Here is an 18,119-nt window from a genome sequence, read left to right on the forward strand (position 1 = left end):
AGCGCTTTTCAAGGAACCCAAAGCACTTTTACAATTCCACTATTCATTCACTCTCACATTCACACACTGGTGGAGGCAGCTACAGTTGTAGCCACAGCTGCCCTTTATATTGTAAGATGGACCCTACAATAATACATACAGAGAAAAACCTAACAATCATATGACCCCCTATGAGCGAGCACTTTGGCGACAGTGGGAAGGAAAAACTCCCTTTTAACAGGAAGAAACCTCCAGCAGAACCAGGCTCAGGGAGGGGCGGGGCCATCTACTGTGACCGGTTGTGGTGAGAGAAGGAAAACAGGATAAAAACATGCTGTGGAAGAGAGACAGAGGTTATTAACTAATTACATTTAAATGGGCATCACACCTTTAATTGAGTTTGACAACGGTGTTTCTCCATTTAAAGACCACAGTGTTCGGAGATTCAAAAGAGACTGCATGAGTCCTGTAAAGTAGACAGACAGACAGTCACTAGTGTGCATTACCTGAAGATTTTCCCAGTTCAGAAAATTTGATTTAAAAAAAATGATGGCATTTTTCTCTAACTGTAAGTATTTGGTCTACTTGCATTGTAATGTTCACAATGCAGGAGGAAGATGCAGGAAAACAGCATGTTACAAGGTCTGGGCTGAATAGCAGTGAATCTGTTGTTTTTATGTACCATTCATTAATAATATCATGCCTGTCATAGGTACACATGTGTATTAATGTTGCTATCTTCACTGTGGCAGTCGTCTGTTCATTAACACCAGGTTCCCTTTTATCCCTTATTGTTACTATCATCCCCGTAGAAACCCTGTTAACTTGGCAGTGTTAAAACTGAACGAGCAGGGCCTGTTGGACAAATTGAAAAACAGATGGTGGTATGACAAGGGAGAGTGCGGCACCGGGGGAGGGGACTCCAAGGTCAGATCACCGTAACCCCAACGGGTAACGACAGGCAATGGCACACCAGGGTAACCGGCAATAACCCAGAATTCGCTACCTAACTAAAACACTCCGGATGGCACCAATGAAATGCTACAGGAACCTTCTATTTGGTGTCTTTCTCAGAAAATTATTACAGATAAGTAGGAGGTGATAGAGCCATCAAAACTGTGACCTTCTTTGTCAAAGACATTTTTGAATTCTTACTTTCTGATCGATGGGGTATTTTACAAAAGAAAATCTTTCATTACTAAAAGACTAACATCCACCTTACTTTCAGTACTTTTTAGTACTTTTAGTCGTGTAGAAGGAAGATGGTGATTTTCTCCAGGTTTACACAGTGACAGAAAGGTTTTCGACCCTGGACTTGAACAAAAGAAGTGACTTGGGCAACCAGAGACTGGACCAGTGACCAGCCTTGAGAAACAATGAACCCAGCCACTTTATAGGTGAATGGGGCTTTAGAACCCTTTGGGAAACTCAGGTTGTCTACCTGCATTTATACCAGAGGAACCAGCAAAACTTGATTTACATATTTAAAGTCTAGGAGTTGATTGCTTAAATACTGTAGTCTTTCATAGTACTATAGGACATTTATCTGTAAATTTATTTACAAAAGTAAAAGATTGGTGAAATACGTCCCAACCGTCTGTCTTAGGTGTTTCAAGTCTAATATGGATAAGAACAATATTTCAGAGATAGGTAGGTGGACTGTTTTACCTATATAAATATACAGCCTGACACTAAAACCAACTTTTGTGGTTCTACCTCTGGTTGCTGTGACATGTCATATGGGCAGAAGGTTGTCTGTGGCGTCAGGCAGTATATAATTAGAGTACTCAAAAGTTGCAAGGTGCGACTTCCCCAGATTCAACATGTTTATATGCCTGGTTTAGATGCTGGATTGAGTTGGGATCTAGACTTGCCTAGACAATGTCTGTCTGGGTTTCTTAAGGCTTTCTAGAGTTGTTTTTGTAGTGTGGCAGTACAGGTTGTCGGGCTGATGAAAGCAGAGGAAAGCCATTCTAGGACCCGGGGTTTCCTGGAACAACACTGAATTGTAAGACAATAAATGCCTTTTAGTGACCAAAGGTTCAAAGGTTGTGGCTGATTGGTTCAGCATACAAATCTAGTCTGTTCATGGAGTTGAAGAAAATAAATCCTGGCTAACTAGCAATGAATTGATAAGTACTAAACCTACTTAATAAAATACCCCTTCAGTCAGTTTTGTCAGTTCAATTTTATTCCAGAAAAAGTTAGCTGTTCAGCCTTCCTTGCCTAGAGACTACAGTTTATAGTATGCAGTCTGTTTTTTTAGACAGCTTATGACGCATTCTTGCTCAGAAAACCCAAAGTTCCCGGAGTGTTTTCAGCCCTTGCCGGTTACCCAAAGTGATATAGTAATACACATCTCGCACGTAGGGAGTCAGGCTAAACCAAGCTAGATGGAGTATTAATGCATATCACTTTGATGCTGACATTTTCCAGAGTTTTCCGTGTGATTGTGCCTGTTTTTGTTTGTTTGTTTGTTTTTCTTTCTGCTGTTTTTGAGGTGTTTTCTGTAGTGTTCCACAGCTACTGTACTGCTAAAGTCACTTTTGCTAAAAACGTTGCTGCCACCACCACTGCTACTGCTGTAGCTATCGCAGCCCTGTTGCTGTGCAGCTGAACAATAACATAAGATAACATGGAGGTGCATAATGTTATTTATGTTATTTCCAATTCCCCTCCCTTCCTCTTATGGTTCTTTGAAGAATCCCAGTAAACCTAGCAGTACTGAAGCTCAATGAACAAGCCGTCTTAGACAAGTTGAAAAACAGGTGGTGGTATGACAAGGGGGAGTGTGGACACAAGGACTCCGGCAGAAAGGTCAGTTCTTGAGGCCTGGTCCCAAGGTCATGTGTTGGTTAACCCCCTACACCACCCCACCCAATCCCCTCCCCCTTCCCTTATTAGTTTCTGAAACTCCAGCAGCTACACTGTAAAAACAAAAAAGTTGAGCTAATTCATATTTTTGATCCTTTATTCCACATTTTTATTGACTGGTATGCTTTGAGCTAAAAGTTACCTGGAAGAAAGTGTTTTTATAAGTGAAGGCACCGCTAATAGTCTGCAGCTAAATAGAAAGCAAATGTTTGTTTATTGTCCTGCATTAAAATGTATTTTTTAGTTTTAAAGTCAGTTTAAATTCAAAATATGAATCCTGTAAAAAATCTGTTTACATTTAGGGAGATAAACAGATATCAGTAAGACAAAACCAATAACAGAGCATGTTACTACTTTCTGGGGACCAACACTGTCCCTTGGCCTTGAGCAGTAATATAGCATGACCTTTACACTTTATACATACTACATCACAGTGACTGAATTCGTTTAGGTAACCTGGGGTGAGGATCCTGCATGAGGAAGAAAATACATTTTTAAAATGAAAGTTCTTAAACATCTCTTAACCTGTAGATAACTTCTTCAAAACTCAAATAGATACCAGCAGATGAATGTGAACAATCAGCAGCAAGCTTTCTCGTGCCTGATTGTACTTGTTTGTGGTTAGAATAATGCAGCTAAAACATCTTTGTGAAGAGCAAAAAAGAAAAGCACCTGTCAAAACGAACTCTTAAAACCTTTGCTAGCATTTGACAATAATTTAACCTTTTAAGTCTCGTTTACATTGGTACCGACTTGGATCAACTCGCCACGACTCGACTCAGATCGACTGGTTTTCCATTACGATCCAGTACTACTTGATGTGTGTGGTTGTCACCATAGCAATGCATCCACGTGTCCCATTATGTAATTAATGTGCGACATGAGCGCTACAACAAAGGTGTATGTTAAGGCAAAAATATACCTGCTGTGCTGTGCCTCTTCGTCAGACTCGGGGACCACAGGGTTGTTTCTTGTAGCCGTTTCATTCGTTGCCAGCTCTTATAAATGGGGGCTTTGATTTTCCTGAACAAGACACTCTCATAAGTCACTGAGTGACACTACTGACCAGCCAATTGGTGGAATACAGTCTAACAAAGTCACATTTTAGTACCTCCTTGGATCCCTTGGAACCCTGGCCAAGCAGGGTTCCAAGGGATCCTGGTACCAGGTACTCTCACTATGACCTAATGGAAAACCCTGAAAACCATGGCGAACTGTGATGACTCGATCCGAGTAGGTCCTAATGGAAAGGTTACTGTATTAGATCTTCCAATAAAACTACACTTGTAAACAATGACCAGTGGACACAACAGGAAACGTGTTTTCAGTAGAGTAAATGTTTTAGTGAGATTTAAGGTGCTCATTGGGTATATTTTGTTACCCCTTCACAAAGACTGTTTGTCTCAAGTCCTTAAAGTAAGGCCTCAGTAATACAGGCCAAGGGACCTGCCCTGGAAAACCTTGTTTGACAGCGAAAAATATGTATTTTCCAATGATTTGGCAAGTAGTGCTGTAGTTTTCTAACTGTTCCTGGGTGAAATCATTCACAAAGATGGTGCTGCCAACAAAAGTTGTGCCAACACATTTCAAAAGGCACATATTTCACACTGAACAGAAACAGCTTCTGTTTGTTTCCCAACAAATTCATACAATCTATGTGTGATTACAGCAACCTGCAAGTGGCTAAAGCATTTGCAACAAAGTTTTTGGCGCATCACTGTAGACCTATTTGAAACCAAACCAGTGACTGCCAGCAACTACTCACCAACTGGTTGAGGAATAATGGTATGTCCTGTGACTGAAGCCTCAGAAGGTTAAACATGAACGGTCTCTTCTCACCTATAAGTATGAAAGCAGGTCGCAAAGTGACAAACTTTTCATTCAAGGTCATAAAGTCATTTTTTAATTGATTATTTTTTTTGGTTTATTGAGGATTTTTGCTTTTGCTTTTACAGTGTATCACTGCTACTCAGTTGACCATTCTGAAGAACTGAAAGATAAACATATTAAAACATGAAAACATTTTAATATCCTGATGGCATGTGTAAACCCCACAACTCCAATTTGTACTCCTGACTTAAACTGAGAGGCCGCTGAAATGTGCTGAGTATTTTTTATGAACTTCTTTCCTACCAAACGTGATTCAAGCTCGAAGACAAATTTATGCAAATTGGGAGGCAAACGAGCGGGGCTTCAGCCATTTCTGACAAAGCAGACATTTTTTGGAGATAAGGGGTTTTCATGAGTCCAGATCAGTGGAAATCCATCAGATTTCTTCAGAGGCTTTTCTCTGCTCAGCCTTCCTTCTGTTCTCCAGAATATTTGGTGGTCAGCACAGTTCAATGGAAGCAGCCGCAGACAGACAGACGAGTGACTCTGCTGAAAAATGTGACCTTTTACATCACTTTTAATCGCACATCCAACTGCCTTTAGGTGCCACTTTTACATGTGTATTTTTAGTCTCTGCTCGTGGCTGTACAGTGTCACAGAGTTTTGAAAAAGACACTTTGTCTGCTAAAAAAGAAAGAAGAAGCCGTCAAACAGACATAATCAGGCCTGGAAGATAAGCTCCAGATTAAAGCAGGTTTGCGTTCCCTTCACACAGGTCAGATGTAAAATGTCAGATTTTTATAAATGCAGATATATTTGCCTGTTTCTTCCTCTCTCGCTCTTTGAGTCTCTCTCTCTCTCTCTCTCTCTCTCTGTTTATGGCTGCTGACCAACTTTGATTAAATTGAAGCAAATGACCACAGCTTTGCCCCCACCCATCCTCCCTCCTCCCCTTTCCTTCCCACACACAAATGCTGATGTTTTTGTCTCCAATCTGTCATGTACCTCCTGCTTCTTCTGAACTCGCTGAGTAACAGACCGTGACTAACAAATGGTGGAAAAACGTTCATCAATCTGTTGAGAAAAGACACTTTTAATGTCAGACTGAAAGTGCAGCACTGAGAGTCATGCCGATGATTGGTGTATTTCCACCTTCCCTTTGGATTAGTTTAGTGTAGAGAGAACTTTCCATAACAAAAATATACAGAGATGATAAGATGTGTCCACTAATAGAGATTCATTTACTAAAATTGATCTTTGTCATCTCTTTATTGAAGCCATTCATATCAGAGGCTGTATTCAGAAGGCTTTCGCATTATGTAAAAAAACCCAAAATGCCCTCAAGTTTTCAAAATGTTTAATGTGACATGATTAATTCTGGAGTTTATCTACATTTTGTTTACACGTTGTCAGTAATGGCAATGATCATGCTTCACAGCTCACTGAGCTCAGCTGCTGAGTTTTTTCAGTAACATATTATACTACTATACTTTAACACCACTATATAGGACAACTGATTATGTACAAGTCTCACGGACAAAGAAAAGTCCCTATAAAGGCTGTTGATCTTATTGATGCAGTCTGTAAAACACTTGTAAATACAAGGGTGATGGCAGGGACAACTTTAAAAATGACCCGTGACTGTTTATTCCCAGAAACAATTCTTAAAAGAAAATTTAACCTACCTGGTATCTAATCAGTGTATTTGGTTAAAAGATCTCTGTTAACAAGCTGATTTCTACTATCATTCACATGATCTCTTAGCTAACTGGTTAACAACTATAAAGCATCAATGAACTATACTATTGCATCAGATGTTACACACAAATTCAGATGACTTTGTTTTTAAGAAGTCTGACTTTTTTAGTGTCTTTTGGTGGGATTTCCCAGAAGCTGATTGGTTGAGGTTAACATGACAGTGTGGAGAGGAAATCCCACTGATAGGCTCACACCACTTCCTACTGTTGAAGGGAGGCCCCGCCCACTATTTCCTCCTTTCTTTTTTTCTAACAGGCTGCATGCTATTGGATGAAAAAGCTAAGTCACACCCACCAAAAACCAAGCGATGCATGTGAGGAAAGAACGTGCAAAATTCAAGAGCTCGTCAACTGAGTCTGTTTTTTAAAAGATTGTGATATAAAGCTATTTTTCATAAATGACACATTTCTATGACCGTGAAGACCAGCACAGATATAATGAACCTCTGAATTGAAGTATAAGACCTTTTTGTTAAGAATTTCAAGATAATTTTTTTTCCTCATTTTGTTTGCATTTTCGTGCATGAAGCTGCATGTGACCGATCAATAGATGTGGAGGTTCAAAGGCTATGATTGAGGCAACGGAGGGTCATTCTTTTCATGAGGAGATGAACATTAGCAGGGTCTTTGCCCTGTTCAGTAGGGTCAGATACATTTGGACTTTTAAATACATTTATATATCAGATAATATTGGGCTAAAGACTAGATGGTTGAATTGGACTCTTGGAGTGACAAACTCTCATTTTAATTAGTTTTAATGTTTGTTATTTGTTAACATTTGTTAGCATTTATTAACTATTTTAACTGTTTCCTTATTGTGATTAGCTGGGAAAAAGTGATGATTTTTTACAAAGAGGAGTTTGTTCATATCTCAAAATAGACTCTGATGTACAAAAACATCAAAGCACAATTAAAACTTACTTTCCTGGCAGGTGTCACCGATTAGGTTTTATGTTTTGAATGGAAACTACAAACTTATCAGTTAGGCAGTAAATTTCAAATTTCAAATTTGAGTGGATGTCGCCCAAAAGTAATTTCATATTAAATTCCATAATTCAGGGGATCTCAGACATTCTCTGAGGGGATTTATATTTCCATTTGTCAGAATATCACAGCCTTTGAACGCTGCATAATGGTCTTCCTAGTTAGAAACTTGTATTTAGCTTTGGGATTTTAGACCATTTTAAACTTTCTAAAAATAATTTTGTCCTTTTGCTTACAGTTGGATTCAAACCATAGTGATGTCATGCCTCTGTGCACCATGATTCGGTGTCTCTAACCTCACTTCTCTGTGCTGATAGGACAAAACTAGCGCGCTCAGTCTGAGCAATGTAGCTGGAGTTTTCTACATCCTGATTGGTGGGCTGGGCCTGGCCATGCTGGTGGCTCTGGTCGAGTTCTGCTACAAGTCTCGGATTGAGTCAAGAAGGATGAAGGTGAGATCAGAGAAATGGTAAAATTGTAAAAACAAGTCTGCGATTTTTGCTTTTAAACGCTGAGCCTGAAATGTTTTAGCTGGATATTTCACATATCTGATGTTGCAGTAATTTTTTTAGCTTCTTTTGATCCAAATGAAGCACAAATGTCTATTACATAGCTGTCAGAAGTTGGGCTGTCCTGGCCAGCGTGAACATACAATATATTGCCAAAAGTATCAATCTGCAGTGCTCGTCTGCCTTCACTCACATATGAACTTTAGTGACATCCCACTTTTATTCATATGCTTAAAACTTTGCAGCTATAGAAGGCTTTCCAGAAAGTTTAGGAGTGTCTTTATGGAAATTTCTGATCATTCTCTAGTAGCACATTTGCCAGGTCAGGCACGGATGTTGGATGAGAAGGTCTGGCTCACAGTCTCTGCTCTAATTCAGTCCAAAGGTGTTCTGTCAGGTTGAGGTCAGGACTCTGTGCAGGCCAGTCAAGATTAACCACACCAAACTCACTCGTCCATGTCTTTACAGACCTCGTTTCTTGCACTTGTGCACTGATTTGTTAACAGTTACAGAGGTAGATGATCTGGAGGAGAGGTTGTTCTCCTCCAGATCATTTCTGAGCTTCAGCTTGAAATTTCTCTGTTGAATACAATCTGGTGGTTTAAACAGCTGCTGGTGATGTGATCTAAATGAGTAGCATGGTACATGAAACAAGTGTGATTAGCACTTGGGAGCAAACACATGTTGGAATTTTGCAGCCAGGATGGTGATGTGTACTCATTTACTTGTTTGTGTGCATCAGTCAGGACTCTCGCAGGAGCATTTTGGAAGAGCCCGAGTCCACATAAAAATGCAGTAATTCATTCTGAGCATGATGAAAGCACGGATAACCTTCTCAAGGTTGTTTTTTGAAACAAAGCTGGCTCTGGCAACAGATTTGATTTGCAAATTTAAGTTAGGAAGAATAAAAAAATAACATAAAAGTTCTCACAGAAGCAACACCAACAACCAGAGATAGAGAGGAATATTAGTGAATGAAGGTGATGGAGAGAGATGGGTAATATATGCTGAAGAACATACGTAAGGGCGAACTGAGTCGGTATATCTGAATATTATCAGTGCGCGGCTCATGTGTCTATATGGATCCGAGGGACAGAAAAAAGAATAGAACTCCAGTCAGGCCACCACAAATCAAAGGTGGTACTTAACAGGAAGAAAAGAGTATTTTAGCCATATATTTAGGGGAGTGCAACAGATTCAGGTTTGCTTTAGTCAAGTTTAGTTTCCACTGTTTCAGTTTGGTGTAGTACTTACTGGTTTCTGTGGTAGTTCAGTTTTCTGTCTATAGGCTTAATTATGATGGCTTCAGAATTTCTGAATAGATTTAAAAGATTTTAGAACTTTCAGTCATGAAAACATCCCAGTCTCAAATTTACAGACATTTCCTGTTTATTTTGTACTAGTTTTTTTTGTAGTAGTAGTACAGCATCTCTGTAGGTGATATATAACCTTCGTTCCAGCTAAGTGGGTGTTTTAAGCCTGGTCAAATAGATAAACATAATTTTAGTGCATGTTTCTTTTACACCAGAGAACTCAAAGTTCGTTCATTCATGGGTGCAGTTTTATTTTTAATCATGTGCATGAGCTGCTGCCCTTTTCTGCATGGAGCCACAGGGCAGGAGCAAAAACACTTCTGCCATTTCAAAGTACATCAACTGAACTCTGCTCATCTGCCACTCGGGTCTCGAGCTCCTCTTTATCGCCGGCGTCCGTATGTGATGAAACTGCGGTCGCCTCATTACTGACTGTGCTGGTTAATACTGAGACTTTGATGGGCTGCTCAGAAGGAACAAACAAGTCATTAGAGTCGTTTTTCCACAGCAGAGGCACCAGTGTGTCTCCTCTCCGCTGGACTTTGCATTCACTTCACATTTCTGTCTGAGCACAAAGGGAGGACTTAAAAAACTCTGCAGTGGTGACACAACATGTGGCCAAGATTTCATCAGTAAGAGCAGATGGGGGCACATACGGAGCAGGGCTACACAACGGTTACCTGCTGCAGAGGAATGTGAAGGAGCACGACAGCACACACGGGACTGATAATCAATAAAGGAATATCCATGATGCATTCTCTTCTGATACATTGTTGAAACTAGGCTGTTAATATTGCATCATAGTCTCCCGTAACAGAGAAGCAAGGGTTTTTAACTTCACTAAACGTTTGGATTGTGAAGCTGTTCTGGTCTTTGCAGCTGTAGCTTTTCTTTTTATTTAAGGTTGGTTGCATGTGTCTTTGTGCTCCAACATAACTTCGGTGCCAAGTTGCGATTAGATTGACCATCGTCTAAGGCACCAGCACTTTCTTACCCCAGCCCATAATATAATGGCTTTTTCTTAGATGCGAGACGTTCTTTGTCATTGTGGCATTAGCTGATACTGAGAGATAATGGTCCCATATTAGAGGTCTAGATAGTCTGTGTCCTATTTTCCTTTAGTTTTCACTTGTTGGTTATTTCTAAGAACTCAAACTTCTTGGTCAGGTTTATGTGCTCAAAAGTAACTGGTTAAGTTTAAACACTAAAACGTTCGGGATTAGGTTTAGAAGCTGAAAAGAACTTTGTTAGACTGAAGCACTAACAAGTACTTGATGGACTTGAGGAAGAGCTTATGGTTTGGGTTTAAGAAGCATCCTGCACTTGGGGGTATACGTGACAAAGATCAGGACTAGTTAGGTCTAATCAAAGGACCCAAATGGTTTATTTATTTATATTTCATATAATAATGGTTAAATTTAGGTGCTGTGAAGTAGTCCTAGTTTTCAGGTTTCTGAAAACTGCAGTTAGGTTTACGAGAAGATTGTGGCTTGGGCTACACAGCTCACAACAATAACCCATACACTCACTAATGATGGGATTTGAGGACAGACCCCTTGCGCTGATCTCATAACCTACTGTGTCAAGGCACAGAAACTAAAGGACACCCTGTGCTCAACAGAGACACGACAGCGACAAAACTGCATTAAGTAATACCCGAGGGATGAGAACGCGCTAGAAGCAGAGATACTGATCGTGTTAAACCCATACATGACAAATATCTGCCATGTGTTGGGATGTTCATTCAAGAAAAGAAATGCATTACACGTTACTTGTCATTTGTGTCCTGGACAAAGTAAGTTGTTGCATTACTTTTGCATTAAGTGGCGTGAGATGCTTTGTGGCTTAATTGCATATGATCAGTATGCTCCATGCTCACATTCTGACACAACTTCCTGTCCTAATGAGGCTGCAGATCATTAAAGTTCTTTGTTCTTCATTAGTAACATCTGTGCAAACCTTGATACTAATTTGTCACATAGAAGTGGACATCAGGATTAATCTTCCTGGGACAGATGATTCTTCCTGGAGTTTGCATGCTCTCTGTGTTGCTGCAAGAGTTTTCTCAAGATTTTCGAGCTTCCTGCTACAGTCCAAAGACATGCATGTCCAGTCAAGTTTGTACATTCACTTTATGACAGTTAAGATATCATAACAACAACTGTGTATTAGGTTAGAAAAGTTCATGGTCTCCAAAAAAGGAATCCTTCCCACCTATATTCCAACCTGTTTGCATTCATCTGTTTGAAACTTTCCACCTGTTTAACACCAGCTTTAAGTTTTTCCACCTATTACTCAGTGGCTTTATTACTTCTCTTCACATTGAGACTTATTTTGAATCAAGTCTCTACATGAAAATGCCCCTGTAAGTTCTATAATGTCTTTTACTTATCATCAGATTCTTACTTTTTGTACTTAAAAACTGGCCAAATCGACAAGTGATGCTTAAAATTCAGTTTTAGCTTCAACAGGGCCGTCATTGGGGCCACAGTGTTGGAAGGAGACATTTTCATATTCAGGACACAAAAATCTCTTGTCTGCTTCACGATGGTTTAACAGGTGGCTATTATTATCTGCAGGCAACAGCAGTGATGGTCTGACTCTGCAGGGACAGATGCTGTTTTGTTGTTGACATCATATGTAGAGCTGCTATCATAATAAAACCTTCTATCAAAACGAAAAAGATGGGCAGGAGATGCAGAGACATGAGGGGAGATGCCCATGGTGCTCGGTGTCGGGCGTTCAGACGTAAGTACGCTCGCTCCAAGGCGTTGTAGGCGCTGAAGCTGCTTCAGTAAGTGAATAAATCGAGGATTTATTTGTACCAATCTGCCTGACGACTGTCGGCACTCTGCAGCAAACAGAGAGGGAGCGTGGGAGCCTCAGAGGCCCGATGCAGGATATTAACTTTGGATCCACATCATTAGTTTTACTGAGAGGTGAGGCTGAGGGAAAGAGCTTCATTCTGCTACTGAAAAACAACTTCTACTCTGATCACTTTTGGTGATGACTCTTTTACACACACACACACACACACACACACACACACACACACACACACACGGTCTACTGCGGTACACACTCATTCAAGCATCATTTATCCAAAAACTGGATGTGCAGCTGTGAAACAACTCATGGAGGCAATTAGGAGCCTTCAACCAGATCACTGTAGTTTATGCCAAAAGTCTTACTTCTCAGAGTCATAACTCTGTGAACAATATTAACATATATAAAGTGCGTCATTATTTCTGACTTCAGCCGACTGAATGTCTATGAATCAAACTAGAAATCTGAGGAATAAAGAAACTAAAGAACCTCAGTGTAAAAACCATCTAGTGTAATAGGAGGTAATACTTCCTCCATCCATCCTCTTCCGCTAGGCAATGTTTACTGTTGTTAATTTGTTAAAACATCATTTTAACCCCCCCCCACACACACACACACACACACATTTATTATTGATACCTCATGAACTTCCTCAGCATCCACCAGGTTTTCCACTCTGTGTTGGTGGATGTGAAAGCCAAAAACAACAAGAATATCCCTCCATTAATCAAATGAATCAAGGTAAGTGATTAGTAGAATACATTTCTATGCTGATATTTGGTGATTGTTATTGTTCATGCTGGGAGCATGAACATCACATCTTTTTGATTTGTGCAGAAAGAACATCTTTCACATAGAGCGAAGAGTCTGGAAAGTACACATGCAAAAAGTAAAATTTTCAACATATGAAATATAAAAACTGAATAAATAAAAGAAACAACATGGACTCGAAGAATTTGTCGATAAAATCCAAATAGACTTTTTGCTATCTGGTTATGGATGGAAATAAAAATATCTACATTATGGATATCCAAAGTAAATTCACGTGAAATGTGGTTGATTAATTCTGGCCTTAAAAAGGTAATATTAATTCTGTTAACTGGAAACTGAGGTCAAGAGAAAAACTCACTGTTGAAACTATTAGAAGGATTTTCATCTGCTAAATGAAAGAGTTTTGAGATATTTTTCCTCTTTGCCAAACAATTTAACTATTTAAACTGAATTTAATAAAGACTTGTCTTTGTGTGAGTCTGTGTGCTTAAATAACTTTTGTCTCATCTCTCCCTGTCTTGCAGGAGCTTATTGATGCCGCCATGATGAGCACCAGCCTTGGCGGGATAGCGGTGGCAGGAGGAGGAGCGGTTGCTGGTGGGTTAGGAGTTGGACCGTCAGGACTTGGAGGGGAGAATGGCCGCGTGGTGGCCCACGATTTCCCAAAAGCTGGAGCTCAGGGTTTACCCTGCATGAGCAAAGCAGCCGGCCTGGGACTCTCCTCCACAGGCATGTGATCCTAGCCAAGACTCGTTATTGGACAAGACGCTTCTATCCATCTACCTGTTTGTCAGTCTGTTGGTGAGGAGAGAAATAGAAGGTACAAAGTAAAGAGAAAAAGGGAAGCATAAAAGAAGAATAAGGATGAAATGTCGGGTGGCAAGGGAAGTGAAAAAAGGGGAGGAAGAACTATGAAAATGGATGAATGGGAAAAGTGTTGAATTCAGAAGAGAAAAGAAAAAGATTAAGAGGGATTTGGCAGGCAGAAGGAGAAGTGTTCATGTTCACCGTGAATGACTGAATACTGTAGAACTCTGAACAGAGAGCACCTGAACAAAACACCTGAGAGAAATCAAGACAAGCAGCGGGGCTTAACAAACTCTAACTAAATGAACTGGAATTACTTTTTCTATGAGCACTGTCTTAAACTGAAGCAGCAGAGGGGGTTGACCAGCGTTTTGGTTGGGGGGGATAACTTTTTTAAACCTCTTCTTGACCTTCACTCCAGTCCCCTCCTCTTCCTTTGTGCTTCGTCACATTCACACAGAACACCATGTCCAGATCAGAGAGGGCTCAGAAGTTTGAGCATGAAGACCTTTTTCAGGAACGTGCTGAAGAGCAGGAGCACGGTGGTTAGCACTGTTGCCGCACAGCAAGAAGGTCCTGAGTTCAATTCCACCATCAGGCCGGGGTCTTTCTGTGTGGAGTTTGCATGTTCTCCCCGTGTTTGCGTGGGTTCCCTCCGGGTACTCCGGCTTCCTCCCGCCGTCCAAAGACATGCAGTTAGTGGGGATAGGTTAATTGGATAATCCAAATTGCCCATAGGTGTGAATGTGAGCGCGAATGGTTGTCTGTCCCTGTGTGTTAGCCCTGCGACAGACTGGTGACCTCTCCAGGGTGAACCCCGCCTCTCGCCATATGACAGCTGGGATAGGCCCCAGTGCCCCCCGCGACCCTGAAAAGGACAAGCGGAAGCGGATGGATGTGCGGAAGAACAGCTGACAGCGCTCTGATCTGTGATCTGCCCCAAGAGTTATATTCATATTAATGCAGTTTAGGAATACAGACTGATGTGTCATATGCTTTGAAATTGTGAGCGTGTTTATGTGGAGATATGTTTACTGGTTATGTTTAAGTGTCCTGCTATTGACACCTACATTTCAAAAATTCAGAGCGTCTTCAATATGAAGCAGGCTTAATCAGTCAGCAAATTATTTCAAGCTTATTAAAGAGTGTTTTTTTCTGCTATGAAGGTGACACAAACAAACCTCATCATACATAACTGCTACCAGTGAAAGAAGTCCTGATTTCTAGTTGCAGCAGCACTAATGGTGCGCCGCAATGTCACAGGAATTTACTTGCATTCGTTTAGGGTTCCAGAAAATGTATAAAGACGTCACAAACTCTGGCTAGTGGACAGTAGGCAGTAGAAATAAGCTTTTTATGAAGGGTAGCTGGCCTCAACCTTAGCGACAAGGTGAGGAGCTCCACATCGAAAGGAGGCAGTTGAGTTTTTTCAAGCACCTGACTAGGATGCAAGGATGACAAGTTTCTAATCCGTTCTGTTTGCTGCCTAAAAATGTCCACAAACAATCATTGCCCTGAACTTCCAAAGCAATTTCCAAACTCCCTTACTGTCAAAAACCCCACCTGCAGCAAATTGGTCAACGGTGGAATTGATGACGATCAGTTATTGAAATGTCAGATATCACCAGCTTGAACAATATGCAGAAGCCAGGATGCTCGTATTATCATAGTTTCCATATCATTAATAGCAGGACGCTACATAGCCATGTAAGCACACTCACTGAAAATGTGTTTTGTGGTAAATTTACACTGAACCTTTCTTGATGTGACACACATAAAATTTTTAAGTGAGTGTTTTTTTTCCAATATTTTACCTTTGGTTTAAAAGATTTTCTCCCCTTTCGAGTCTTTTAATATACTCAAATATAAATTTACCCTCTTAACATCCAGCAAGTCACCAGTAATCCATTTTGAGTTCGAGTCTACCCCTTTATACAGAATTTTCACCTGTGTGTCATATCCAAATGGAACTAATATAACAGAGGAACTGAAAGGCCAACATGCTTTTAACACAGTTAATTTGAAAGGTAACAACTATCCACATTTAGAATGTGGCTAAAGTGCAGCCATAATTCCAAGGGCTTCACTGGTGACCTGGAGGATGTCAAGGGGTTAAATCAGGTGCCAGTAATATGTGCTACAGGAAAAAACAACATCTAAGATCCAAAAATATGATGCCATAAGTCAAGATATGACCTAGAATTGTCTCAGACAGTAACTCCAGTATGCAAACTGTAACATGTGTCCCAAACCAGCAGACACCATGAACCATCTGATCAGCTATGGAAGATCGTTTTTTAAGGTCAACCAGAATTACCATTTTCTGGATAAAACGTTCTGTTATAGATAGAAGCCATCGAAAGAATAGATGTAGCTCATTTTTTACAGGTTAGGAATGCAGTAAAATACTTTTCTGTGAGTATTAGAGTCACCATTTTGATTTCACTCACACACAGCAGAGAGTTTGTAGCAGTAGCCTCCTGACAGCACCACCTTCAGCCAACACAACCAGCTGCTTCTCCTGTACACATGGAAGTTTCTGCTGGGCTTTAGCTACACTCCTACGTCTGGTGTAGTCAATCATGTGGAAACAGGCACCATCAAAGGGACCAATCAGAACAAAATTTCTAACTAGTGGAAATGAACAACATCACCTGTATCCACTGGACTATTGGACACACAAACCAAAAGTCATTCAGCTCTCGAAATTAAATACAAGAGAAACAAGACTGTGACCAGCATGCTGTGAGTTATAATACTGGATCTTACAGTTACTTTAAGTATCCACTAAACTCTCCCATAAATGTCAATAATCTCATATACTCATATAATTTCAGGACTTGATGTTGATCGGTGTTAGGGTCATGTGAAAGGTGTTCAGTGTGTTCTGTGTTATAAAGAAGCTGAGTTTTCCTTCAGTTTGCTCAACATTTCTCTCTGATCAGGAATCCTGAGAAAGAGGACAACTCGGTTTGATTTGGAGGTTGTTTCCTCACATTACTCCTGGATTTCCTCCCCAGTGTTTTCTGGACTACACGAGCAATCAAGCAGCACCGCAGCAAAATGTTTTATACTCTGAAACTGAAAAATCAGGTGTTCACAGTTGTATATGAATGATACTGTGCCAAGCTTCGCCTGTTTGTCTGCATAATCTTTTTCATTTATTTTGGAATTTATAATCTTTTGATTTTTGTCACTAATACTATTTAATAAAAACTTACATTATAAGCTTGACTGTTGAAGTTTTCCTTTTTTTTCCCGCTTTTGAGTTGAAATGATAACAGATCCAAGTCTCTGCAGGACTAATTTGCCTGCTTGTTCTGGCACTTTACACTTTTTCATTTAGGGCTTGGCAAATCAATTAAATCCATGGGTTCACGCTTGATTAGAGATTTTTACTGAATGTCAAAGTGCTTGCTTAAAACTACATTGCATGATTTTCAACAGCTTGTTCATCATCAAGTCGTTTCAATTTTCTAAGATTCTTTAATGACTTTGATTTGAAAACCACCCTTGACACCTCCATGGTATTAAGTGTGGAATGCCCACTCTGATTTGAGGAGTTGTTCCCTGTAGTGGGGGAGTTTGAGTATCTCAGTTTGGTTTTCATGATGGATTGATGCATCATCTGCAGTGACGTAGATGTTATACCTGTATGTGGTGAAGAGAGGGCTTGAAGGTGAAGCTATTGATTTACTGGTCAATCTATATTCCTGCCCTCACCTGTGGCTATGAGCTGTGGGTGGTGACTGAAAAACTAAGACTGAGGAGACAAACAGCAGAAATGAGCTTTCTCCAAAGAGTTTTTGAGCTCAGCCTTACAGACAAGTTCAAGAACTTGGTCAATTAGCACTGAATGTTGGTTTTTAAAAGTGAGAGAGGCAGATCAGAGCATCTTTGTTTAGATGGTTGACTGAGTCAATTGTGGGAGAAGCTGAGTGGTTAATACTGTGGGTTCACAGTGGCTTGCATTGAGTGTGACGAGTTTGTATGTTCTTTAGGTGCTTGGGCAGGTTTTCTCTCAGACCTTTGGTTTTTCCCACCCTGTTGACATGTCCTGTGTAATATGTGAACACATCATCTCCTTTCTTTTTAAAAAGGATCTTTGGTTGTATCCTTTGTTGAAGGAGGTAATAAAGGAAGGGCTGAAGCATCCTTTCTTTCTATTTACAGAATTCAACTAGCTCTTATTATCATTAGCATCACTCAGCCAACATAAACTGTAATATTCTCATGTATGTATATATATATGGTTAATGTATTTTATTGAGCGTGTCTGTGTTTGGTTTTCTGCTGAAACTGTGTTGTTTGGTGATGGTGCTAAAATTAAGACCTGACTTACACCCAGCAGAGTTTTGCCGCTAAAGAAAAAAACGATTTTTTGCGGCTTGAGTGGGGACTATTTTCCTCATCTATCATGTTATAGAACATTATGAAATGATTTGTTGATACTCTGAAGCCACAGGGCA

General features: G+C 40.2%; 1 protein-coding gene across 2 annotated transcripts in view; it reads left to right on the forward strand.

The window, feature by feature from the left end:
* The window catches only part of LOC146700852 (glutamate receptor 1-like), a 109,181-nt gene extending 92,297 nt beyond the window's left edge, over positions 1-16,884 (forward strand). The window contains exons 16-18 of one of the 2 annotated variants that reach the window (XM_085471105.1): positions 792-906; positions 7,742-7,876; positions 13,368-16,884. In XM_085471105.1, the coding sequence (XP_085327231.1) occupies positions 792-906; positions 7,742-7,876; positions 13,368-13,580 (463 nt within the window). In that variant the 3' untranslated portion in view covers positions 13,581-16,884. Of the gene's footprint in view, positions 1-791; positions 907-2,681; positions 2,797-7,741; positions 7,877-13,367 lie in introns of both variants that reach the window. The other variant, XM_085471106.1, reaches the window with a different exon arrangement.
* Positions 16,885-18,119: the final 1,235 nt, after the last annotated feature.

The sequence above is a fragment of the Copadichromis virginalis genome, linkage group LG10 (genome assembly GCF_057382275.1).
Source record: "Copadichromis virginalis isolate Kocher_CV1m ecotype Utaka linkage group LG10, C_Virginalis_male_GT1.1, whole genome shotgun sequence".
In the NCBI taxonomy this organism is placed as follows: Eukaryota; Metazoa; Chordata; class Actinopteri; order Cichliformes; family Cichlidae; genus Copadichromis; species Copadichromis virginalis.